This window comes from Petromyzon marinus, chromosome 7 (assembly GCF_048934315.1).
Source record: "Petromyzon marinus isolate PM22_M1 ecotype Great Lakes invasive population chromosome 7, UKy_Petmar_22M1.pri1.0, whole genome shotgun sequence".
Taxonomy (NCBI): Eukaryota; Metazoa; Chordata; class Hyperoartia; order Petromyzontiformes; family Petromyzontidae; genus Petromyzon; species Petromyzon marinus.
This window is the reverse complement of record NC_133673.1, coordinates 13,261,361-13,286,135: the sequence shown is the minus strand read 5'-3', so window position 1 is coordinate 13,286,135 and position 24,775 is coordinate 13,261,361. Positions and strand designations below refer to the sequence as shown.

Below are 24,775 nucleotides of genomic sequence, written 5' to 3'. Positions count from 1 at the left end.
TTTGGTTTAATAGTATTGCAATGCATGGTATTCTTCCAACAGTAAACGCACTGCCTGGCATTGCAGATGGTACACGTCCTTAGTTACAGAGCCGATTGTTGGAATTCCACCGGATTGTACGTTCTTTATGTTTAATCCTTGTGTGAGTGAACAAGTGGCCTTGGTGTGAGTGAACAAGTGGCCACGGGAGGTAATGACAGGGGAGTCCGCCTGCAGTGCGAATGCACTAGTGGCCACGGGAGATAATGACAGGGGAGTCAGCCCGCAGTGCGAATGGACTAGTGGCCATGGGAGGTAATGACAGGGGTATCAGTTGTGAGTGCGAAGGGACTGGTGACTACGGGAATGATCGAGAAGGGAGCGCGGTCAGGTGACGGAAGAGGGCGGTGGAGTCTGCCGGTGGAGCGAGCGTCCAGAGTCAGCGAGAAGGTTCGGGAAGGGGAGAGGCGTGGCCTCGGTCGGTATATAAAGGGGATATGCGCGGGAGACTCGGGGCTGTTGCAGTGGGGGTCTCCTGCCTGTATCAAGTGAACGTGTCTTCAATAAAGTGCCATCTCAAGAGAAGTGTGTCAAGTGGTCGTTACACTTGAAACAGAAATTCAGCCAAAATGAAGTGCAACGCCGAATGCATCCTGGTGTCTTCCTCTCTACGGGGTCACTAGTCACTGGGTTGACACCATCCTTGTCAACAATTCGCTTGAGACCCCTCCCCTCCCACCCACTCAGGTTTAATCGCGGGCGGCCAGAACCCGGATTAGAAGCCGGGCTCTCGGCCGTGCCGGCTCAGCGCCCTAACCCGGCATTAATCTCCTGAGTCGCCCGGGCCCACCTAATTCATGTTTTTGTTTGTTGTCGATGGAGGTGCAATTTAAGCTGTGCTCTCAAATACATTACAATAGAGGATGATCCATTTATAGAGACGCCCCTTTCCGTCTTCCCAACCAGCTGATGTTGTCGAGAAGCGATGGTTCGACATCTCACCGGGGGATACATTTTTCAAGATTGTGCGTTGCGATTGCCGTTCTCTTATAAAAGTGCTGCGCTTTTACCTTCCACATAGTAGAGAGCATAAGTGCGTATGCCTGTCAAGACATCCGCGTGTCCGTGTTATCCGCGTGTGGAGGTGGCAAAGTGGCTAGCCCAGGGGCTCCGGAGCCGCATGCGGTGGCTCTTTAAGGACCGCTTCGTGATATTTATTTGATAAGGAGCCACCACCGTCTCATATTCACCACAATGCATTGCGGCTCATGATATATAGAGGGTTTTTTTTAAATATACCGAATTTGAAAAAAAAATTGCTCTGGACGCTCGCTCCGTACAGAATCGATGACTCTGGACGCATGCTCCGTACAGAATCTCAATAACCTCGGGCAAGTCCATCTGAAATTCCACGCGCTTATACGGCGACAACTTAGCACTCAGGTCAGCTGCCTGATATTTCCAAAAAATGTCTCTTCTTGTTATTTTGGTTTCCGACGCCTGGGCTAGCCGTGTTGCTCTGTGAATCTGGCGACCCGAGTTCGATTCCCGGCCACGGCTAACAGCAGTGGTGAGTGATATCTGAACGGGTGCTGGATGCCCGCCATCACCAACACGCAACTGACCAGCGTGGTGAAGTATGGTCAAACAACCCCCGTGGCCAACACGGCGTGGGGAAGCCTCTATCGAGCAGTGGATAAAATCACGTTATAACAATGTCTAAATATTGCATTGATTACATACATACATACATGTGTGTGCGCAGAAGGAAACATACTTTACACCCACCTTTATTAATCCAGTATCGTAACGAATCAAAAGGCCTTCCCCTTCTGTCACCATCACTTTACCAAACTGTTATCAGTGTGGTGAAGTGAAGCAAGGTGCCCAGACACAAGTTCAGACATCAAACGCCCTTGACACTACTATTAAACTTCTTTGGTTCTTTCGGTAAAGTCACATAGAATGAGAATAAAATAAAATAATATTTAAGTTGAATCCTTGCAGTCACGAAAGCTTTAAATCGAAATTTACTATTAAACTATTGTTTTATTTTGCCAGGTAAGGCGCACTGAGGTATATAGCGCTTTTTCAGAAGCGACCTGGCCACAAATGATACCTCAACAAAGTGGCTTATCACGTGGACATTTATTGCAGCCAAATACTCTGAACGCACCATTCTAAATGTGGAGGGGAAAACCGGAGGACCCGGAGAGAAAAAAAAATCCACGCGACCACGGGGACAGAGACACGCGAACTCCAAATATACAGCAGGCGTCAGGGTCGCGATCGAACCCACGACCTCACGCATACCGGGCGAGGGAGTTAACATCTCCTAGCCACCGTGATGATGATGAGAGAGAGACACGCAAACCCCAAATATACAGCAGGCGTCAGGGTCGCGATCGAACCCACGACCTCACGCATACCGGGCGAGGGAGTTAACATCTCCTAGCCACCGTGATGATGATGAGAGAGAGACACGCAAACCCCAAATATACAGCAGGCGTCAGGGTCGCGATCGAACCCACGACCTCCTGCATACCTGGCGAGGGAGTTAACATCTCGACACCGTGGCGCACCCCATTCCCGGTCAGGAATCAAACCCTGTCCCGTATTCGACGCACCCGCGTCCTCACGCGCACGTCGAAGCAAAGTTTTTCGGGGGACTCCGCTGCGCACACCCGCACCGACCCACAGCAATCGCAGTAATTGGTTTCATTCATTTGTCAGATTCGCTCTTTACAACAACGACAACAACAAAAGCAGCGAGGCCCCGCGTGAGCGCGGCGAGAATCAACAAGAGGAGGAGGAGTGGGGGGGGGAGGGCTTCGCCGACGAACGCTCTCTGCGCGCGCGAACGGCACTCTCGATGCTCATCTCTCGTCACCGGCGGTGACCGCCTCCGTTGATTGAGGGAGCGCAGGGCGGCTGGCTTCCCGCGCCTCGTCGTCGACGTGCGGTTTCCGTCAAAATCCAAAGCGAACGGCACGCGCGTGTGCGTGCGTGCGCGTGCGTGCGCGTGCGTACATGCGTGTGCGTGCGTGCAGAAATTCAGTCGAATAGAAACAATGTTTTACTCCCCCCCCCTCACCCCAAATTCGGGAAGTGTTTTTCCCCCGTCCGGATGAGGTTGGTTGAACGTGACGCGCGCTGCTTACGTTTTGTAACGGAATTCGTTTACGAGACCTTGCTCCAGTGGTTCTTCTTAACCCGGGGTGCACGCTCCTCCTGCGGCTGCGAGATGCCCTTTCTGGGGGTGACGTAAATGATCCAAACACAAATTAAACACGGGCGCGTGTACAACTTTCCTGATGACGACCGCTTGTGTCGCGATCGAAACGTCGTAGTTTTTTTGTTATTTTCTTTGATCCTATCTACGTGACTTTACCGAGAGACCCAAAGAATATTATACGTTTTTTTTACTATCGAGAACCAAGGGGGTGCAAGGCTTCGGCGAAGGTTCAGAATCACTGCCTTAGACGGAAGGCCGGTTGCATCAGAAGACCGTGAGAGATGATGGGCGGCCTGGTGAGGCCTTCATCCAGCAGTGGATAGATCATTGCTGCTGATGGTGATGATGATGCTGATGTCGATGTGCCAATGAAAAACTATTAATCTACCAACAGTTATATTTCGTTTTAAAGCTTTTGTGACTGCAGGGATTCATATTCTTGGTTCTTTCGGTAAAGTCACGTAGAAGGGAAACAATGAAATAATACAAATAAAACAATAACATTCTCACGGCGTTTCGATTGCAACACAAGCAATCGAAACGTCGTGAGAATTTTATTGTTAAATTTTTATTATTTTATTATTTCCCTTCTACGTGACTTTACCGAAAGAACTACCAACAGTTATCCAAATGTTATCAATTTATAATCACAATAGTTTTATTACAGGCCTTTATAAATGTACTTAGAAAATGTTTTTATACTGGAGGAATCCGATGAGCTATAAAGCTATTTTTAACCGATGTCCTGTAGGGGCAGGTCAGAACATTACGACAACAAACGATACAAAACACGATAGGAGTGCAACGTATAGCAAAAGTAAACAAATCACTTTAAAATATACAAGTAAAACGGCTTAGCAATCATTGAGAGGATGTGATAAGCCATTTAGGGTCTTGATTGATTGTTCACGCTTACGGTGACTTTCAGACCGCATTCAATTCTCCTTCTCTCCCCACTCCTCCGTTCCGAGGATGGCTGGACTCGTCCGTCTGAACAACCGCTAGTCGCTGTCCGTGGTGCTAACGTTAAAAAAAACCCGCCACTTTTTTCAAATTTTCTTGCTGTGGTTTTCACACCTGATGATAATTGCTTGTGTTGCAATCGAAACGTCGTGAGTGTTTGTGCGTGTATTATTTAATTATTTCCCTTCTACGTGACTTTACCGAAAGAACCAAGAATAAGTAAAATTACACTTTTTATCTTACCAGGTAAAGCGCACTGAGGTATTAACTTATTTTTAAGAAGCGACCTGGCCACAAATGATACCCCAACAAAATGGCCCATCACGTGGCTATTTATTGCAGCAAAATTATCTAAATAATGTCAATGCTGCTGCATTTTTTTTCCGAAATAACGAAACCGGAGGAGGAATGTTGAAAAAGCAAGCAAAGCTTTCCACACGTTTGGACGACATTTCGCCGGATATCCACATACGCCATCGTCAGGCGTCAACAAAGCTCGGCTCTTACGTGGTCGAGCGATTGCCGAGGGCTGATCGGTTTGGCCGCATTGTGCCGCGCGGTGAATGGACTCTGACTCATGGAGTCTCCTTATGCGTGTGTGTGTCGTATTGTATCACGGGGAGCGGTGGTGTAGCGGTTAGCACGCGGCGCTGCGGACGAACCTGGCAACCCTAGTTCGATTCTCACTCACGGCCAACACCAGTGACGATTTTACGTGAGCTGACCCAGGCCTCCCCTAGGTCGACTCAGCCTAAAGTGAGTACCTGGTGCGGTGCGTAAACATCGCCACTATGGATACAAAGGCGGCCGGGCGTGGTGCCGGCCACACCCACCCCCTCGTGTGCCGTGCCGACCATCATAGGTGCTCCTCGCCAACAGCACTTGCCCAACCAGTCTGTCAAGGCTACACGGTGGATCTTTGCCTTTGTTGCCTTGCGTCTCTTATTCTTTGATTCAGGGCAAAGGGCTTTCCCCGGCTTCTCCTTTGCTCCGGTCAGCACGGAGTGGACGCGCAAAGCCAGGGGCAGGGTGGGACGTGGCTGCCCGGGCGGTGCCCCGTGGGTTTACCGCGAGCCCAGCGTCATCCTCGCGGAGCGCGGAGAGCGCGGAGTGACGGCGCCACCTGCCGCCCAGGGGCCGACATACCCGCACAGGTGATGCCGGAATTCACAATGCAGCGGGGATGTAGAATCTCTCTCGCACGCTCTCTCAAACGGCGGCCAACAACAGTGGCATTCGACAAACAAACGTGTGTTGCATAATAGGCGATGGCCCTTGGTGACCTCCCTGGCATCTCTCAATCAATCAATTCCGCACCTCCGATTAGTACGGAGCGAAAGAAGTTCAACATATATAATACCACAGTACAATCAATCTTTATTGTATGTGCCAATATAGCCTGCAATAAAGTAGGCATCGGTGCACATTGTAGCAGGGGGCATACGAAACCCGTCACGACCTCAGCAGTGAACACAGATAATGTGCCGTTGAGAAGGGCCCTTGCCCCGAAACGTTGTTTGATGCATTCTTTTTTAAATTCTTATTCTTAATCATCTTTTTAAGGCAGTGCTAATTGAGGCTCCACGTGTTATTGACGGGTGTGTTGAGTTTGTGATATTTGTGTTCGTGCACCAATGTCATTTTGCAGCAGCAACAGCACCATTAAGTTGGTTCCTTATTAATACGGGTAGTCTTCAACTTACGAACACTCGAATTTACGAACACCCGACTTATCAACACTCGCACCTACGAACACCCGATTTACGAACACCCGCACTTACGAACCAGCTTCCGTGAAATATGATATTCTTAACAATGACGTAAAACGCGAACTCGCACTTGCAAACTGAATCGCGGAACTATTTTGTTCAGCGGAGGGATCCTCCGCGAGATGTTGGGAGTCGGCCTAGCGCTGGGAGTAGGTAAGTAAGTGTGTCCGTGCGTTCATTTGTAGCGGGCATGCAAGTGCATCATTTACACGCACGCTGTCTTCATCATCACGAGCCATAGCCGAGGATATCACAATTGACGTTGGCCTCGGTCAGGAAAATGAATTCAGGTGGGCAGTGTCGGAGCGCAGTGCACTCACCACTCCACCACCGCTCCACCCCCAATCTAATCATAAAGAAGCGGTGAAGGTTAAAGGCTCAATCCTGAAATGTCCTGCTCAATTCACTGCGGCAAGTAGGGCCTCCACTTCGAGGCTTTTCTAGAGATTCCCCTATCGAGGGTATTTGGCCTACTCTTCCACGCAAGTCAAACGTCTTGGAAGGAGACACTACGACGGCGTCCCTGGCTAATCGCAACAACAACAACATCACAATCATGACTGAGGAACGGTGTTGGCTCATACAGTGAGGAAAAAAAGTATTTGATCCCCTGCTGATTTTGTACGTTTGCCCACTGACAAATAAATTATCAGTCTATAATTGTAATGGTAGGTTTATTTGAACAGTGAGAGACAGGATAACAACAACAAAATCCAGAAAACGCATGTCAAAAATGTTATAAATTGATTTGCATTTTAATGAGGGAAATAAGTATTTGACCCCTCTGCAAAACATGACTTAGTACTTGGTGGCAAAACCCTTGTTGGCAATCACAGAGGTCAGACGTTTCTTGTAGTTGGCCACTAGGTTTGCACACATCTCAGGAGGGATTTTGTCCCACTCCTCTTTGCAGACCTTCTCCAAGTCATTAAGGTTTCGAGGCTGACGTTTGGCAACTCGAACCTTCAGCTCCCTCCACAGATTTTCTATGGGATTAAGGTCTGGAGACTGGCTAGGCCACTCCAGGACCTTAATGTGCTTCTTCTTGAGCCACTCCTTTATTGCCTTGGCCGTGTGTTTTGGGTCATTGTCATGCTGGAATACCCATCCACGACCCATTTTCAATGCCCTGGCTGAGGGAAGGTTCTCACCCAAGATTTTACGGTACATGGCCCAGTCCATCGTCCATTTGATGCGGTGAAGTTGTCCTGTCCCCTTAGCAGAAAAAACACCCCCAAAGCATAATGTTTCTACCTCGATGTTTGACGGTGGGGATGGTGTTCTTGGGGTCATAGGCAGCATTCCTCCTCCTCCAAACACGGCGAGTTGAGTTGATGCCAAAGAGCTCCATTTTGGTCTCATCTGACCACAACACTTTCACCCAGTTGTCCTCTGAATCATTCAGATGTTCATTGGCAAACTTCATACGGACATGTATATGTGCTTTCTTGAGCAGGGGGACCTTGCGGGCGCTGCAGGATTCCAGTCCTTCACGGCGTGGTGTGTTACCAATTGTTTTCTTGGTGACTATGGTCCCAGCTGCCTTGAGATCATTGACAAGATCCTCCCGTGTAGTTCTGGGCTGATTCCTCACCGTTCTCATGATCATTGCAACTCCACGAGGTGAGATCTTGCATGGAGCCCCAGGCCGAGGGAGATTGACAGTTCTTTTGTGTTTCTTCCATTTGCGAATAATCGCACCAACTCTTGTCACCTTCTCACCAAGCTGCTTGGCAATTGTCTTGTAGCCCATTCCAGCCTTGTGTAGGTCTACAATCTTGTCCCTGACATCCTTGGAGAGCTCTTTGGTCTTGGCCATGGTGGAGAGTTTGGAATCTGATCGATTGATTGCTTCTGTGGACAGGTGCTTTTTATACAGGTAACAAGCTGAGATTAGGAGCACTCCCTTTAAGAGTGTGCTCCTAATCTCAGCTCGTTACCTGTATAAAAGACACCTGGGAGCCAAAAATCAAATAAATTTATAACATTTTTGACATGCGTTTTTCTGGATTTTGCTGTTGTTATCCTGTCTCTCACTGTTCAAATAAACCTACCATTAATATTATAGACTGATAATTTCTCTGTCAGTGGGCAAACGTACAAAATGAGCAGGGGATCAAATACTTTTTTTCCCTCACTGTAAGACGATGGGCATTCCGGACAGCCCACTACTGCAGTTGCGTTTGACCTTGCTGGGGGTGGGTCGGCAGCGGGGGAGGGCATGGAGGGGGGAGGCGCCTGTGTATATATAAACAAATCAGTGTGGGCACAACGGAGTCAATGTTAAGTAACTTTAATCAGATTATGAACGCCGATCAAGAATGCGTGACGACGCTATGATTTGATTTGCCTCTGAGCGCTCACCCCATATGTACGTGTGTTGAACTTCTTTCGCACCATACGCAACCAACGGCGCTAATCAGAGGTGCGGGTCGAAGGAAAGCAAACTAAATACGAAATCCAGTGCTACAGAAATCATCGTACGCACAATTTTTCACCTGACTATAAGAATTGATCAGGGGGAGGTTGCACAGGGGGAAGGGCTGCCATCCCTCTGCCCCCCCCCAATCTCGTAGACACCACGGGGGTGCCTGCGTCCCACGTGTCGCAGCGGGCAGCCTCCCCACTGCGAGTGTTTCTTTGACGACGCGCGGCATTGTGAGATAGCGGCACTGTAAAATATTCCGACCAAAAAAAACGACGGAACAAAACGCCGAGGAGTTGCGCGGAGAAGGGTGGGAGAGAGGGTTACGTGCTTGGAATTGTTACAACGGAGGGACGAAGGGACAGGAGGGGGGCGGGGACACGTGGGATCTGAGAACCAGCGCGGGTCATAGACAGCGCCGCGTTGGGCTGCTCGGAGAACATCAGAGAGGGGGCTTTGGGCAGAGCGCGTGGCGGGGTGGAAGGGACGACAGCGGTCGGACGAGACGGAGCGACGGAGTGAACCAAAGAGGCGAGATGTTAACTACCTCGCCTGGTATGCAGGAGGTCGTTGGGTCAATCCCGACCCTCGACGCCTGTATATTTGGAGTTTGCGTGTTCTTCCAGTGGTAAAATGTTTACTACCTCGCCTGGTATGCAGAAGGTCATGGGTTCGATTCCAAACCCCGACGCCTGTATATTTGGAGTTTGCATGTTCTTCCAGTTTTGAGATATTAACTACCTCGCCTGGTATACAGGAGGTCGTGGAGGCGATCCCGACCCCGACGCCTGTATATTTGGAGGTTGCGTGTCTCTCTCTCCCTGTGGTCGCGCGGATTTTCCTCTGAGTCCGCTTTTTTCCCTCCACATTTAGAAACGTGCGTTTAGAGTATCTGGCAGCTATACATTTCCACGTGATGATAATCCACTATCGTTCAGCTATCATTTGTGGCCAGGTCACTTCTGAAAAAGAGCCATATAGCTCAGTGGGCCTTTAGTTTGTTGTCTTCCCCGACACCTTCAATTTGCGTGGTAGGATACGTACGGTGCGAAAGAAGCTCAATATGCGTGCATACATACCTGGTAAAATGTATATTAAAAAAAAACCCTTTATAGTTTGATTACTTATCGCGAGCCGCTCGCTCAAAATCACCGCTGCGCCGGACTTTGGAAAAATGAGTCCTAAACCCCCCCCCCCCAAAAAAAAAAATCCGCAAGCCGTCCGTCTCTTCCGTTCGATGCGGGCGGTCGGCCCAGGTTGTGGGTGGGTGGGGGGGTCGGCTCCGCACGCCACTCAGCGGGCGCCGAGTCTCCGTTCACAGCGCGCGTCCTGCTGACGGAGGAGATCTGCTGCCAACTCCTGCCCGCCGAGCCCGCCCCCCACCCCCACAACTGTCAATCACTGCCCGATTAATGCACGGCAGCATAGGTAAAGCCGCAGCTCCTGCAATCGTTTTTTCGCGATAATATTTGGAGTTTGTGTGGTCTCTCTCTTTTTCTCTCTCTCCCCGTGGTCGCGTGGATTTTTCTCAGGGCCCTCTGGTTTACACCCCCCCCTCCCCTCCATATTTATAATTAACATCACGCGTTTAAATTATCTGGCAACTGCTGTCAATTTCCACGCGACGATGATAAAAGCCACTTGGTTGAGCTTATCATTTTGTGACCGCCACGGCCGCTTCTGAAGAAAACAAGTAGAGCTACATAGCTCAATAGCGCGCCTTAACCAGGTAATATAACAATAGCTTAGTAGCTTAGTTTGTAATACGCCACTGCCCGCGGAATGACCTCCACGAGCAGGAGCTAAAGAGGATCTCTTCTCAGAGGGCTGTTTGGGTTTCGTTGGTTTTTGTTTTATTGGATTGCTTTTCCACGAAGATCGACTAAAGCGCGCGCGTGCACGTTCGTACGTGGTCAAATTTCGAGTGCACATCGCGCGTTTAGAGTATTTGTATGCTGCTATAAAATGTCCACACGATAAGCCCTCACTTCGTTGAGCTGTCATCTGTGGCCAGGTCGCTTCTGAAAAAGAGCCGCATAGCTCAGGGGGTAATAAATAAAATAAAAATATACCGCAACTGGGGGGGGGGGATGAGTTTAAGACGCGTTGCCCCCCCCCCCTCCCTCCATCGTTTCAAATGCCGGGCCGGGAGATGAGAGTTGAACTGGCGACCTCTGGATTGCCGGTGCAGTCGTGCTGCTGCTGCTGTTGTTGTTGCTAAGCACAGAAGCGCTGTAGACTGTAGCGGCTTTAACCGTCGTATTAATGTGCAACGCAGATGAGTCCCTAGGCAATGATTACATAACATAGCGGGGTGATTGTTGTTGTTGTTGTCGTTGTTGTCGTTGTCGTTGTTGTTGTTGTTCTCGTACAGAACAATTGCCGAGCAAGCTTAGACTCTAATTTACGATCCGCGAGCCATTTGTTTGCTTCATGGACGATGAAGCAGTTAGGTCCATTCCGATTTAATCTGTTTGTTCTTTCAAGCTACATTGATCTCTGGCCCTCACAAACATAGACTAAGATCCCCCGTGTAGCCTTAACAGACTGTTGGGGCAAGTGCTGTTAACGAGCAGCTATGAAGGACGGCACGGCTAAATTTTTGTTAGGCTGAGTCGACCTAGGTAGGAGAGGCCCAGGACCGGTTCAAATATTCGCCACTGTTATCGGTCGTGAGCGGGAATCGAACTCGGGTCGCCGGGTTTGCAGCGCAGCGCGCCTACCGCTGCCCACACGCGTCTGTTCCACGCGGCAGTACGAACGGGCCCGCCACGGCATCGGAAGGTTTAACACGTGCGGCGGGGGTAAAGTGTGGGTAGTCCCACCTCCTAAAGGACCATACTTAAAATAACCCCTCCACGGACCCACGTCGGCGAACGTGTGGGAACAACAGAGCCGGGAGCAGAGCACGTGCGGTACAATTCGAGGATTTTGCTGAGCTGCCCTCCGCTGCCCTCGTAGCCTCGCGGCAGCGCTGCAGCGACGAACGTGCGCGTGGCGGTCGCCCACCCAAGCGCTGATACAGGCCCCCCCCCCCCCCCCAAAAAAAAAAAACCTGTTTAGCTTTCGGGATCTGACGAGATCGGGCGCATTCCGGGGCGATTTGGTCAAGGCGCTATTTGTATATCAGGGTGCACGGTTCAAGATGTGCTTTCGGTCTTTCCTTCCACTGCAGAGATGTCGACTGGCAGCGGGCAGCTGCAGGTGCTGCTGCTGCTGCTGGGACTACGACACGAGGCGACGAGAAGGGGCCGAGCTTGAGGAGGACAGGGGGCCTCGTCCTGCCGGCGCTGCACACGCGCACGGTGAGGGGGCAGTCGACTCACGCCTCACTGTCTCTGCTATGCTGAGCGATCGGCGGTGGCTAGGAGATGTTAACCCCCTCGTCTGGTATGCAGGAGGTCGTGGGTTCGATCCCGACTGTGACGCCTGCTGTATATTTGAAGTTTGCGTGTCTCTCTCCCCGCTGTCACGTGGATTTTTATCCGGGTCTTCCTCCGGGTTTTTCCTCCACAGTTAGAATCAACATGCGTTTCGAGAGGTTGGCTGCTATACATTTCCACTTAAGTCACTTCGTTGAGATATCATTTGTGGCCAGGTGGTTTCTGAAAAAGAGCTCTATCGCTTAGTGGCCCTTACCTGGTAAAATAAATTAGTTATTTTTTTACGAATCCTGGTTTGCTTGCTTGGGTCTTGGGGCAAGGACATTAATTAGGGCCTCTTGTTTCCAGTTTCCCCTCAACGCCGGCACAGCCGACAGTGACTAAACCGCGTTCTCAAATGTAATGATTTGACGGTCTTAGCCGCGGTTACCGGTGACTTGACTGCAGATAAAAAACAAAGAAACAATAAAAGAGATATAGGTTCGTTACTTAATTTGGCTAAATGCCAACTCTGCGAATTAATGAAATTGAGTTGCCATCGCCGCGAGCGTGGCTTTCATCTTTAATTTTCCATTCGCGTTAGGAGACTCGCGCGTCGGCCTGCTTATATGCAATTAGGCTTATCAAGGCCAGAGGGTGCAAAAACAGAAGGCTCGCATGTCACACTCTGGCGATGATTAGGTAAGCGTGCAGCGTGCGTTACGAACGCGTCCGCGCACACGTGTACGCGCACGTGCGCGTTAGCCAGCGCGCAATGGCGGGGGGTCAGCGCGCACGGGGAGGTAATAATGAAGAACTCGTCGTGAATGGAATCTCGTCATTTTAATATTGCCGATTTCGCAAACGCCTGGGGATCCGCGTGCGGCGTTGCGTGTCGCCGCACTCGTTACGGAAACTGCGCGGTCGCCTCTCCGTGCGCGCGCGGCGGTAGTGAGCCCATACGACGCGGGGGCCACCTCCGTGGGGATGTCCACGTGGAGTTGAATGCCGCGTCGACGACACTTCACCTCTTTGCGTCGGCGGCAAGCGGCGTCGGCCGCGCTGGTAATGCACGCGTCCCGCAGCAAAGAGGACCTGGGCTCGATTCCCGGCTCGGGGCGCCTTTCCATTTGAACTTGTACGTTGCAAAAGAAGTTCCGACTTACGGTGCATACATGTATGTTGAATTTGTATGTTGAACTTCTTTCGCACCCTACGTAGCTAATTGTGCTAATCGGAGTTTCGGGGGAAGAACAACAAACTAAACACAAAAAGCAGTTCTAAAGAAATTAGTTTTCATTCGAGATTATTTAAAAAGCGCATAGCTCCAGTGGCTTCGTAATATCGGAAGGAAGAGCGTTCCAGACGGCCGCAGAAACGCATCCGAAAGCGCCACGCGATGCAGTGACCGCAGTCTGTGTTCGATGGTTAGCGGTCAAAGCCGCTGCTGCAAGGATGACGACCGGAGTTCACGTGGTGGTGGTTTACGCTTCTCGACGAGTTCACCAACCGTGAGACACAGAGAGCCAGCGAACGGCCAAAATCGCTTACAACGGAGATCTCTCTTAACGTAGGGGAGACCGGCAACCACAATAACAAGAACAGACGTTTCTTTTATTTGAATTCGGTAAGAAACTCAATATTTCAAAGAGCCGAAATGCACGCGAATACGAGCCGGTGGATCCTTGATAAATAACGGCACGAAGCAGTCCGTGAAGAGGACCCTTGCGGCTCCGGAGAAGCAGTTTGCCGACTCCTGCTCCAAGCGTTACCCGACATAAGCCACGCGGATCTCTCTTAACGGTTACCGGACATGTGCCATCGTTCGCCTGTGCAAGAGCACCCGAACGCGTAACCACGATGACGATCGCCCATCGCCCGCGTCTCTTCAGTTCTCAGATGCATCAATACCCTTAATCACGTACGTTTAAGGGTTTCAGGATCTACCGTTAGCAGGTCGCCCGCAAGCTCCCTTGCCACACATTGGCGCCTATTGCGAGCGCGCGCACGAACTCACTCACGCGCGCACGCGCACGCGACGAATGTAAATCTCGGGCGGACGTCTAATTGCCTTATCAGCTGCGCCTCTCCGTGTTTTGCGCGGTCGTCAATGTCGATCGAGCTGATTAAATAGGCCCTGAAATCCCCAGCTCGGCTCGTTGCTCGACCCCCACCCCGCCACCCACCCCGGCAGTGAATTAGGGAGATCATCAAAATTGAACGGTTCAAGACCCCCCCCCCCAACTCACCCACTCACACCCCCATGCACCCCCCCCAACCCACCCACCCACACCCCCCATGCACACCACCCCCAACTCACCCACTCACACCCCCCATGTACCCCCCCCCCAACTCACCCACACCCCCATGCACCCCCCCAACCCACCCACCCACACCCCCCATGCACCCCCCCAACTCACCCACCCACACCCCCCATGCACCCCCCCCCCAACTCACCCACCCACACCCCCCCATGCACCCCCCCTCAACCCACTCGCCCACACCACCCATGCATTGACCACATATACTTGAACTGTTTGAGACTAGGCTCTACACAAAGCTGTCTCTGGTGTGGGCCAATCAGTTTCTAAGACAATGCATCATATACTGCCAGAGCATGCGTTTTTTTTGCATGTTCACCACAAGTTTATGTGCTTAATGCAGACATGATTCCTTGCAAATGGTTTCAGTTTGGTGTTTTAACATCTTGACACAACTGTTTTATTACCAGAAAGGGTAAAACCTATTCCCATACTGTATTTTGATCCTGGCAAGGGTAGGTGTCCCATGGCAATATTTCTGAGCGTTTTAATTTTTTTAAACGGCGCGTGGAGTCATCGATGAGCATCGATTCTCACGCTCGCCGTCCACGCGTCGTCGCATTCGTCAAAATCGGCGCAGAGTTCGATTCGCACCCCTCGTATCGCGGGACGGTGAGAGATGACGTAATGCTTGTGGGGCCTTCATCCAGCAGTGGATGGAACATGACCGATGATGACGATGGCGACGACGGTCCCGCGTGTACGTAGCGGGTTAGAGTGATCCCTGCAGGGACGAGTTGGCTGCTTAATTCACCACTGTAACAAAAAAAAACCCAATACTAATAATTGATACTAAACATTCTAAACCGAAGCGTTGATTGCGACACTTCATCAAATTGCAACGTGGGGAAATCATTCGACGCCAACCACTTACGCGATTAAAATTTAATAAGTAAGGGCCCGATCCTTCTCCCGTGGCGCGGCGCTTTAAACTGCGAAGGCGAGTCACTTTAAATTCACTCCCTTCCCTCACCGCCTCCGTCTCTCACCCTGGGGTGTAAACGCGGTGAGTCGATTGTGTGGTGGGGTAAAATGTGGGTACTCGCACCCCTTTGCAATTTTTTTTAGCCAGCGTAGAAGAGTAGGCCAAATACCCTCTCGAACGGGGCTCTTGTGAGTTGCCACCGATTGCAGTCCCTACTGCCAATGGTGACACAGGAGGAGGCACTAAACTAAGGCCCACTGAGCTATGTAGCTCTTTTCAGAAGCGACCTGGTCACAAATGAGGGTAGAATGAGGAGGAGCCAGAGAAAAATCCACGCGACCACGGGGAGAGATACACCGCAAACTCCAAATATACAACAGCCGTTAGGGTCGGGATCGAACCCACGACCTCCTGTATACCAGGCGAGGTAGTTAACATCTCCTAGCCACCATGGCGCCCTCATATCTGGAATACTGGGCCGCTGACACACAATGACAATATCTTGCGAATGACGATGATGGTGATGTAACAATCTTCCTCTTTCTCTCTCCCACTCTCTATTTCACTGACTGGGTTGTGCAGTGTATTGATTACAACACGCTGGCAACCCCATCTATCTAGCGGCAATTAACTGCACGTAATTTCCTTCCGTTTCGCGCCGAGCAATTAATCATAACCGCAAGCTACTGGGCCCCAATTCACACGAGTCGGCGTTTGGCCACACGGCCGGAAATGCTGGTCTCAGATTCCCCGTAGGAACTTAGCGATTTGCACATGTTTTTTTCAATTTCCCATAAATCCACGTCGCACCGGCCTACCAAGCGTCAGCAGCCGAGGGCGAAAGCGGCCATCTGCACCGCCCGATACCGGAACCAGAGCCTTTATTTATTGCCGGAGGAATCCGATGAGCTATGAAGCTCTTTTTTTCATCGATGTCCAGGAATATATATTGAGTGCACCTCAAGATGTGAATGCATTGAACAGACCTCACGCAGAGCCTAATGAAACAAATACAACAATATTACACCGGGCAATGGACTGGGAACCGTCATAGAAATATAACGCGATAAATTACAGACAATGAAAGGACAGGACGCGTTTTTGGTTTTAACACGTCAGGGCAGTTGAAAAGCCAAGTGTATGGTCGAGTAGCAGCAAGCCCGTGTGAGCCTGCAGACACGTGTTCGTAAGCCTCTGGTCCTACGACAATCAACTGCTGGATGAAGGCCTTCCCATGTACCATGTCGTTCACGGGGACTGTTCGACCATTCTGTTTGACCATACTTCACCACGCAAAGTCAGCGCGGAGAGGTTGGCTCCCCGGGGGGCGCAGTTCAGATATCGCGCGCCGCCGATGTTAGCCGTGGCAGCGAGTAGAACTCGCGTTGCCGGGCACCGCAGCTGGCGCAGTGCGTGAACCACTGCGCCACCGCTCCACCCCAGACCACGACCGAGAGACCCTGGGTGTCCCAGGTCGGCCGTGAAACGTCGTTTGCCTCCCCTCTCTTCGTCAACCCCCCCCCCCCACCACCACCACAACCCCTACCCCCCTCCCCTCCCGGTCTCCTCTCTCCTCCCCGCGCTCGGCAGGGGAAGGTGGACCTCAACGACCGCTCCCCGGCCACAGAGCCCCCCACTTGGGGGGGGTTCTCTCGCCAGCAGCGACGTCTGTTCCACTGCTACGAGCGGCGCTGGGACGGTGAGTGGGGGGCCGACTGGATCCTAACGCACGGGCGGGGGGTTCGGCGAGGGGGGCGGGGGGAGTACCTGGGTGGCAAATGTTTTCGGTATTCATGATGGATAGTGTCCACCATGCGCTGTGTCCACCATGGGCTGCGTCCTCCATGGGCAGCGTCCACCATTAGCAGTGTCCATCATGGACCGAAGGCTTAGCGTGCACTCGGTATATATTTATGGAAGCACTGCGTATTTAATTTCACATTAGTAGAAGTTTCACATCACATTGGGGTCCGCCCCTCCCCCCCCCCCCCAAAAAAAAATGTTCTCTGTCAAACATTCCACGATATTTTATCATCCTTATTTTATTAGGTTTTTTTTTTTTCACGGTGACCTTGCTATCTCACACACACATTGGGATCTTGAGATAAAATGTTTAAAGAAAATCATTGTGAAGCGTTTGCCACCCTGTGTGTGGCACTGATAAAGCTATTTTTGTGCCAACGGGTCAAGGATCAGTGGGCCGAGTAGGAATTTTAAATACCTTCAGTGGGCCATACATCACCGCACTCCGCACACCTTAGCGGTTATGCAGTACGGGCGCCACGGTGGCTAGGAGATGTTAACTCCCTCGCCTGGTATGCAGGAGGTCGTGGATTTGATCCCGATCCTGACGCCTGTTGTATATTTGGAGTTTGCATGTCTCTCTCTCTCTCCTCGTGGTGGCGTGGATTTTTCTCCGGGTCCTCCTGTTTTTCCATCCACATTTATGATCAAAATACGCATAAGACTATTTGACTGCTATACATTTTCAAATGACAAGCCACTTCGTTGAGTCGTCATCTGTGATAGCCAGGTCACTTCTGAAAAAGGGGCTCTACAGTTCAGTGGGCCTTACCATGGTAAAAAAAAAACAGTTCATAGTTTAGTTTAGAGTGAACGGATAGTTGCGTCCAGTTTCCAGGTGACCCAGCCACTTCAGAGTTAGCCAGCCGCCGTGAGCAGCAGTGCCTTGGTGCCAGCTGGAACAGTCAGCAACGCTGTTCCGGAAATTACTTTGGCACACAGCCACGTCCATCTCGCTTCGTTTTGTCCACACGACGTTTATTTTTGTCCTCGTGGGATTACAGCGCTGTAGGGCGCAGTAATTTCGGATTTTTTTTTCGTCTTTGGAAAAGTCATTGGTGACCTAGCTGAAATCATGATCGTCATCAACTCGATACCACACTCGAGAATCGGGTTTATATATATACCACAGGTGGCTGCTTGGATTCGCAACTAGGATCTCAGCGCGGATTCGAAACTAGGATTTCAGCATGGATTAGAAACTAGGATCTCAGAGTGGATTCGAAACTAGGATCTCAGCGCAGATTCGAAACTAGGATTTCAGCATGGATTCGAAACTAGGATCTCAGCATGGATTCGAAACTAGGATCTCAGCGCAGATTCGAAACTAGGATTTCAGCATGGATTCGAAACTAGGTTCTCAGCGGTGCTGGATCTCTGACCCTCTGATCCACTCGGCAACACGTGTTAATTTTTTTGGAAAATCACCCCCCTCTGCCCCCTCGCAACCAACAGCTGTTGCTGTTCGCTTATTCCAGGTGGGAATTACACGTGATCAACGTCGCTCACCACGTGCACGTGCCACGAGATGCCGCCCGTCTTAACTTGACAAATGATTTGGTGACGCTGCTTTTCTGCTGCTGCACTGGCAGCGGTGCACAAGCACAGCCGACAGTAATACCATGTGTATACTTGACGACGTTTCGGGCAATGACCCTTCTTGATGGCACGTACATAGAGAAGCCAGGAGAGAGGCTGAGTTGGATGACAACAAGAGTTGGCGACTGCACTTATTTGCACCGTGGGGGCCCTGATTATAATTACATTTAAAAAAAAACGTTTCCTGATGAATGGTGTTATTTTGTGTTTTGTTAAATTGACGTCTGAAAAGTTACCATAATAGTCATATAATAGAGGTTTTTTTTGGGTTGGAGCGCGTAAATATAAATGTGTCGTTAAACCCGCCACCACTCTACACGGACAATTAGTGAGGTTACCAATCAGCAGCTATTGAGTAACGGACAAATCCCATTCCATCAATAGCTAAACACACTTCCGACTGTTTGCCGTTGTAACTTGCTGACCCGCCCATACCGGGCATCAGCGAAAAAGAGCTTCATAGCACAATCGCTTTCCTCCTCCAAGTCTAAACAAATATTCTGATTCTGATAAACCAAAACGTGTCTGTATAGAACCGAATAGATTGCGTGTGGCTTTTGTGTGTGTATGTGTGTGGGGGGGGGCTTGTGTTTTTTCCACACTTTTATTGAACTTGCCTCGTTGTCTGTTTACATTGTTTAAAATCTTTGACGAAGATTTCGACGAAGATTTTACAAGCCCAACGAGCTGAAACTCTCTAGACAGACTCCTCCCTCTTCGCGCGACAATTCAAAATTTCATGAACAACAACAACAACAAAAAAACAACCGCTCCAGGTCCCGCCGTTCGTGGGTCTCTTCTTCGTGTGTGTGTCTGTGTTTTTTTTCTTTCCAAAACCGAGTTACAGACGTGCTGCGAAACCGTTTCCTCCGCTGGCTGCTCCCAGTCCTGGACCCGCGCCAGCTCTACTTCCTGTCCACGCTCCTCGCGGTGAGTTGTGAGCCTCCTCCAGAATAAACGAAAATAATGTTTTCGTTATGTGACCAGGTAAGAGGCCCACGACTGAGCTATATGAAAAAGGTCATTTTCAGAAGCGACTTGGCTATCACAAATGATAGCTACAGCGAAGTGGCTTGTGTCATCGTGTTTGAAATGTATCGCAGTCAAAATACTCTGAACGCACGTTGATTCTACACGTGGAGGGAAAAAAAAAACAGAGGAGGACCTGGAGAAAGATCCGTGCGCCCAAGGGCAGAACATACAAACTGCAAATATACCGGCGAAAGGGTTGACAAAGACACCTCGTACAGCCTTCAGCAGAACGTTGTAGGGGAAAGTGCCGTTAGCGAGCACCTATTAAGGTCCGGCGTGGCACAACGGCATGGGGATAGGTGGGCGGGTGGCCAACACCACGCCCGGCCGGCTCCCCCCGACCCCCCCCCCCCCCGCAGGTACTCAATTAAGGCTGAGTCAACCTAGGGGTAGGCCCACCAGCACTGCGTTTAGGACTTTTCGTCAGTGTTACCGGTCACGAGCGGGATTCGAACTCTGGTTGCCGGGGTCCGTGGCGCAGTGCAGCCGCAGCGAGAAAGAGTGGCAAGAGAATGAAGAGCCGAAGACAGACACCAACCGGCAAGCATCATTGCCCACGTGGTGACAGGGATGTCACCACCTTTGTGGTTCGGGGCAACGCATTGGGTTGAAACGGCACTCGAATTTGAGTGTCATTTCCGAGAGACGTTTTTGAAGTTTGGTCGTATCGAACAGTCTTGTCAGCAACTCCCCTGCCAGCCCTCGGGTTATCATCATCATCATCATCGGCAGCATTGATGCGAGAGGTATAAAGGGACTCTTCTACTTACGAACTTTCAAATATACGAACAAACCTGTCCGTACGCCCAGTTGCCGGTTCGGACCGAAAGTCGTAAGTTCAACCGCTGCACAATAGATGGCGATAGTGGTGGTGGCATCTACATCTGCATAACATGAAGAACCAGTGCCATCAACGTCTACAGGAGATTATACAACTTTTAAAGCCATTCCCCGTGTTTAGTGTACATGCCGTGCAACTTGTTTTGGAACCGACATGAGTAATGTTGGACTTACAACCAAATCGACTTACGAACAGACCTCTGGAACCTGGCGCGTTCGTAAGTAGAGGAGTCCCTGTACTGGCTGTGGTGTGCCCAGAGCGGATGAATGTTCTGGGTCGTGCAACTGAAATGAATCCCTGAGCACCCCCTTTCTTATCTCATTTTATATTTCGAGAGCGCATTTCTTCAATGCGCTTAACGCAATAACAGATAACGACACAGGCAAAAGCGTATGCAGTACGAATGATAGGCCCTGCGTATTCTCAGGTGGACATGATCCATTGTAATTTATGTGACTGCATGAATCCCCCTCTGGTTTTCGCACTCGACAGGCTCACAGTGATGGCGTCACCTTCACTCTATTTAACGACCGAAGCATGAGGACTCGTGTCAATCGCCTGATGATGCTGGTTGCAATCACCAGCGAAACGTCGTACTCGAATGGTAAATGTTGTGGGTTTACTCTCCAACACACCGGTGTGTTGTACTAGTAACGAATTGGCACATTTCGTTTAGGTGACAAACCTTACTAATTGGCTGTGTCGGGTGATGAAGGGTTTAACGATACGTTTATAAAAGAAAAACAAAACTTTATTATGGACAAATAGGGGCGTGCAAGAGATGAGGAATGGGTGGCCACGACATAGGGCGCTGCGTTAGGGAAAGGAGAGAAATGTAGGGGCAGGGACGAGGAAGAGAAATGGGCAAACGGAGAAGAAGCGGCGAGGCTTCAAGAGAGGCAGGGCAGGAGGCGAAGGCGAGGGACTGCTTAAATACTGAGAAGTGGCGACGGCGCATGTGGGCCTGCCAACACCCACGGGTGGCCAGCTGGTGGCATCCCGCCACCACCACCAGCAGCAGCAGCAGCGCCACGCCTGCTGGGCCTCGCGGCGGCAAACGCGTGGCCAGCCCAGTTGCCACGCGCGCTCCGAACGGGGAGCGGTGGTGCAGTGGTTAGCGTGCTGCGCTACGAGCCCGGCCACCCCCGAGTTACGATTCCCGCTCGTGGCCACCAATAGCGCTGACGATTATCCAAATCGGTCATGGGGCCTCCGCTAGGTCGACCCAGTTTCAAATGAGTACCTCGTGCGGTGTGTAAATATCGATTGGTGCATCCGGCCATCAATCACAGTCACATTGGTATGCGTGTTGATTAAAATAGCCATCATCGAAATTATATATCAGCCACGGTCAATCCACTGCTGGATGAAGGCCTTCCCAAGCTGCCATGAGTTCTCGCGATCTGCTGATGTAATAAAATCTGAAGACAATCGCTGTGCGAGTGGCTCCTTGCGAACCGAGGACTGACTTTGCACTCGATATTTAACTCTGCCATGCTCGCCTCGGAGTCGGGATTATCGGCGTAAGGCACTACCACGAGAGTCCTCGGTACGCCTATGAATAACACCGTAATCCTATACTACTGTGCCCTCCATTGCTGCAATCTCACCAGGGTAAAATCAGTGTCGTGTGGGTAAAAAAAAACGAGACTGATGTGGCTGGGTGCCAAAAAAATTGCCGGAACATTGTTGCTGACTTCGCCTTCTCCAAACGAAGCACTGCTGCTCACGGCTGCTGGCTAACTCTGGAGTGGCTGGATCACCTGAACGCCGGAAATCTGTGAAAAAGAGCCTCATAGCTCTTCGGATTCCTCCAGTATAAAGATATTCTGATTCTAAATGCGCTTTTCACGTTCCCCACGTGAGGTGAAATCGCAACCTTCCGTTCAGTATAAACTGAAGTAAAACTTTTTGTTAATTTTTTTACCAGGTAAGGCCCACTGAGCCGCATAGCTCTTTTTCAGAAGCGACCTGGCCACAAATGATAGCTCGACGCAGTGGCTTATCATGTGGAGATGTATCGCAGCCAAATACTCTAAACGCGTGTTTTTAAAAGTGGAGGGAAACACCCAGAGGACCTGTAGAAAAATCTACACGATCACGGAGAACACGCAAATTCCGAATATACAGGCATCAGGGTGGGGATCGAACTCACGACCTGCTGTATACCAGGCGAGGTTGTTAACATTTCCTAGCCACCGTGGTGCCTACTCCACTACAAGAACCACCACCAGGACCTGTCGGATTCAGTAGCCGTTCGGGCAGTGGTCGTGTCAATCACCGACACCCCCCTTGTCGTTTTCACCACCGCAGGCGAAGAACCACCGGGACTTCGTGGCTCTGCTGCCGGAGAGCTTGGCCCTGCGAATCCTGAGCTTCCTGCCTCCCAGGGACCTTCTCCAAGCAGCTGGGGTGAGTGCAGAGGGAGGGGCAGCAGGCACGGGGCCACGAAGAGGTTGAGGGAACCGGAGAGTGAGGAGGTTGAGGGGGGTGGAGGATGGGGCACCGTTGGACGCCTTGCGGCGGGACCCATGCCAAGATCTTTGTTTGATTTCCCCTCATTCTCACTTCAACTTGAGAAGCCCACAAGTCGTGCGAGGAGGCACACACGGCAGCCCGATCCCTGTGTGGCCCTCGCTGGCGTTTGTACGCCGCTCGCACGCGCGTTGAACTTCGTTCGCACCGTGCGTGGGCCAACCGCGCCCACGGTGAGATGGAAGCGCGGGTTGCCGAGGCTCGGCGGCGTCGCGGATTTTGTTCCTCGCAGAATGAACTTGACGGACGGAGCGGTGCGGGAGCGGAGTCGACGTTTTGTTTCACCAGCTGGGAAACGCGAGAGGCATTGTCTGCCAGGAGGCGGCGATGAGTGCTCCTCTTTGGCAAAACGTGGACCCTGAAGCAACCAATCAAGTCTCTATTTCTAGAGCACTATTTCGCGCAAAAGATGCAAATGAAAGTGCTGTACCGATAGAAGAAAACGTTTTTCAAAGGCTAAATCGCAAGAACAATAAAAGCAATTTTCATACAAAACAAAATCGCATCGTAATAAATTGCTAGCGAAGAAATATTAAAAAAAGATAACACTATAAAATAATCTTAAGTAAAAGCAGGTTTAAAAAAGTAAGCTTTTAGATTTAACCTAAAATTGGTTAACGATTGCGAAGCGAATGGCGTCAGGGAGCTCCTTTAACGTCCCGTGTGTGGGTGGAGCAGACGACGCGTCGTCTTTTCGTGTGGTTAATACACCCCACAGTCATCATCCGGTGAGTGAATCGCGCTAATTTTATTTTTTTCTTATACTAGGTAAGGCCCCGTCCGAGCCATAGAGCACTTTTTTCAGAAGCAAATTATAGCCGAACGAAGTGGTTTATCACGTGGAAATTTCGAGCAGCCAAATAATCTGAATGAACATGTATTCTAAGTGGTGTCAGGGTTGGGATCGAACCCATGACCTCCTGTATACCAGGCGAGGTAGTTAACATCTCCAAGCCACCGTGGAACTCCGAATGAAACCGGCGACCCGAGTGCGGTTCCTGGTCGCGTCTAAAATCCGGTGACGAGTGACCTCTGAATCGGTTTCTGGACACTTGCTTCACAAAGACAAAAGGATCCCCCGGTATAGCCCAAACAGACCGCTGGGGCGAGTGCTGTTAGTGAGCACATATAAAGGTCGGCACGGTACACGAGGGGGTGGGTGGTCAGCACCACGCCCGACCGCCTTTGTCTCCCTAGTAGCGATGTTTAGACACCAAACCAGGTACTCATTTGAGGCTGAGTCGACCTTGGGGAGGAGGCTCAGGACCGGTTCAGATAATCGTCACTGGTGTTGGCAGTGAGCGGGAATCGGGTTCGTAGCGCAGCGCGCTAACCGCTACGCTACCGCTCCCCACCTGCTTCACAGAGCCGAACTGACGAGCGTGGTGAAGTATGGTCAAACAACTCCTCGTGTGTAAAAAATAATATTTTTTACCTACGTGACTTTACCGAAAAAACCAAAGAGTATGAATCCTTGCAGTCACGAAAGCTTCAAATCTAGAATTAACTCCTCGTGTCAATCATAAAATGTAGGGGTCGTTTCGCACACAGAAAACAAGTAACGTATAGATAATATGTTCCAAAAAAACCATCCCCACATTCCAGTGAATTTCACGGCAGTTACACGCCAACAAAGGGAATAATTTGCGGTAGTTTATAACTCAGCGATGGCATAGTTGTAGCGCCTATACAGGGACATAAATCTCCATTTATGACCAGGCGAAGGATCTTGCAGAGACGCGTGGCGCTTGGGATTACGCAATGGGAGACACGTGGCTAACTTTGTACGTATGTTGAACTTCTTTCGCACCGTACGTTGCCAACCACGCTGATCGGAGGTGCGGGGGTAGGACAACAAACTAACACATAAAAAGCAAACCGACACACCTGATGACGACCGTTTGTGTTATGGTCGAAACGTCGTGAGAATTTTTTTATTGTTTTATATATTTTTTATTATTTTATTGTTTCCCTTCAACGTGACTT

At 50.6% G+C, this 24,775-nt stretch overlaps 1 protein-coding gene across 1 annotated transcript in view; it reads left to right on the top strand.

Annotated features, from left to right (window-relative positions):
• Positions 1-24,775, top strand: part of LOC116940106 (uncharacterized) — a 67,387-nt gene that overhangs the window by 10,774 nt on the left and 31,838 nt on the right. The window contains exons 4-8 of the mRNA XM_076065493.1: positions 5,136-5,331; positions 11,547-11,676; positions 16,570-16,678; positions 19,229-19,311; positions 22,568-22,666. Coding sequence (XP_075921608.1) covers positions 5,136-5,331; positions 11,547-11,676; positions 16,570-16,678; positions 19,229-19,311; positions 22,568-22,666 — 617 coding nt within the window. The remainder of the gene's footprint in view (positions 1-5,135; positions 5,332-11,546; positions 11,677-16,569; positions 16,679-19,228; positions 19,312-22,567; positions 22,667-24,775) is intronic.